The sequence below is a fragment of the Emiliania huxleyi genome (genome assembly GCF_000372725.1).
Source record: "Emiliania huxleyi CCMP1516 chromosome Unknown EMIHUscaffold_1744, whole genome shotgun sequence".
NCBI lineage: Eukaryota > Haptophyta > Isochrysidales > Noelaerhabdaceae > Emiliania > Emiliania huxleyi.
In genome coordinates this window covers 5,153-7,418 of record NW_005200840.1, presented here as the reverse complement: position 1 = coordinate 7,418, position 2,266 = coordinate 5,153, and the positions used below count along the sequence as shown (strand labels likewise).

Here is a 2,266-nt window from a genome sequence, read left to right as displayed (position 1 = left end):
GGGACCCGTCAGTCCATCAAAGGCGTTTCCTGGGCTCGTTCAGTCCGAGGCGGACCCGAGCTGCTTCGTCCTCACCCGCAACAGCACGAAACTCATCGTCGTCATCTACGTGGACGACTTCGGCATCTTCCACTCCGGGACCACCGCTGGCAGGGCGCTCGCGCACGAGTACATCGAGCACTTCAACAAGCACGTCGGCAAGCCGCTCAAGGTCCACGAGGGAAAGGTGCACGAGTTCCTCGGGCTCAACATCACCAAGACGCAGACCGGTTTCAAGCTGTCTGCCAGCAAGTACATCGACACGCTGCGCGCGCGCTTCTTCCCGTCAGGCGTCACGCACGCGGGCTACAAGGTGCCCGCGGACAAGGACCTCCCGTCCATCGTCATCAGCGCAGCCGAGAAGAAGACCGCGCCCGACCCGCAGCTCCTCCAGCGCTGCCAGTGCCTCATCGGCAGCCTCATGTTCGCCACCAACGCGCGCCCCGACATCCAGTACACCGTCTCGCAGCTGGCGCGCTGCATGGCTTGGCCCGACGCGAACATCGAGGCCGCCGCCGAGCGCTGCCTCATCTACCTCATCGGCACGCAGGACCTCGGCCTCCACTACGAGCGCGTCGCCGACCCCAAGCTCTTCGGCTGCTCCGACGCGAACTGGTGCACCCGCCAGAGCACCTCCGGCTGCGCCTTCAAGATCGGCACCGCGATCGTCTCGTATTTCTCCAAGAAGCAGGGTCACATCTCCCTCTCGACATTCGAGGCCGAGATCTCTGCCGGCACGCTGGCGGCTTGCGAGGCGGTCCACCTGCGCTCGCTCCTCGCGTCGCTCGGCTACAAGCCCAAGGGCCCGACCATCATCAAGATCGACAACACGGCCGCGCTGCGCGTCGCCGAGGACCCGGTCATGCACGACAAGACGAAGCACATCCTGCGCAAGGAGCTCAAGATTCGCGAGCTCGTCGAGTCCGGGGAGGTCAAGGTCGAGTACGTCGAGAGCCTCAAGAACTTCGCCGACTTCTTCACCAAGCCGCTCCCGCGCAAGGAGTTCGAGTCGTTCCGCAAGGAGATCATGAACGACACCGCCTCGGGCCGGCGATTGACTCAGGTGGCGGAGCAGAGTACGCCATCGAGGAGGACCCGCTCCAGCCGATCTACCGCAAGGTCGCGGGCGACATGTTCCGCGCGGTGAATGACATCGACGTGCCCAAGACGGTCCCGCTCGTCCTCTCGTACACGTGCATCATGCTCGCCATGTACGTGGCGCGCATGGACGCGGTGCAGGCACACGCGCTTGTCGGGCATGAGGTCGGAGGTAGGAGCACGGTACTCGATGCCGTTCCAGAGCGTTGACGCAGAAGGTCGCCTGCGTGGTGGTGCCGATGTGCCCCTTGCGCGGACCCTCGGTGATGACGTACTTCCAGCCGGGCGAAGTGCGCGAGATGCCGAGGAAGGCCGCCATCTCGCCCGTGGGTGAGACACCGTTCGCCACAAGGTGGGGGGGGCGACTTGACGATCATCTTGCACGCCCACGGGTAGAACATGTTCATCTTGGGGCGCTGCCCGGTCTTGAGCTCGTACGCTGACTTGCCGGTGTCGCGCACGGCGAAGGTGGCGTTGGCGATGGTGGCCGCGTACACCCAGGCGTAGCCCCAGTACTGGTAGAGCTGGGCGGCGCCATGCCCCCCTGCGCGCGCCATCATCTCCCGCACGATCCTGCCGCAGGTAGCGTTCGCACGCTCGCACGCCCCATTCTGCCACGGCTCGTAGGGGCAGCTGTGGCGGAGGGTGATGCCGTACTTGAGGCAGAGCTCGCGCACGGCGCTGGAGTTGAGGACGACCTCGTTGTCGCAGAACGCAACTCCTCCGCGGAACGTGTGCCCGTCCTTTCCCTCGTTCTCGGCGAAGTACTTGCGCAGGTAGGCAGGCGTCTGGCCCTTGGTCTGCAGTGGTCTCTCAAGTCCTTCACAGAAGAGGCTGCGGCCGCGTCCACTCCAAAGCCTTGACCGGCCGGCTCAGGGGGATGGACGACTCGCGCCTGATCGGCGTCTCGCCGCTCAAGCTCTCTAAGCGCGCATCCACCGACGTCGCCTTTGTCTTTGTCTTCCTCCTCTCGGTCGGCGCTGCCGTCGCGTGCGGGCTCCACGGCGCGGCGAACGGCGACCTGGAGGCGCTCACCTCGCCCCCAGAGGGCTGCGGCCCCAAGCCCGGCGCGGGCGTCGCGCGCCGCCTTCTCGCCTCCGCGCCCGACCCAGTCCCGACCACCATCTTG

The 2,266-nt window shown here is 65.9% G+C and overlaps 1 protein-coding gene across 1 annotated transcript in view; it reads right to left on the bottom strand.

Moving 5' to 3' along the window:
* Positions 1 to 1,098: 1,098 nt before the first annotated feature.
* Positions 1,099 to 2,266, bottom strand: part of EMIHUDRAFT_253497 (hypothetical protein) — a gene marked incomplete at both ends in the record, with an annotated part of 3,051 nt that continues 1,883 nt past the window's right edge. Inside the window, 3 exons of the mRNA XM_005783983.1 lie at positions 1,099 to 1,360; positions 1,504 to 1,661; positions 2,027 to 2,158. Coding sequence (XP_005784040.1) covers positions 1,099 to 1,360; positions 1,504 to 1,661; positions 2,027 to 2,158 — 552 coding nt within the window. The remainder of the gene's footprint in view (positions 1,361 to 1,503; positions 1,662 to 2,026; positions 2,159 to 2,266) is intronic.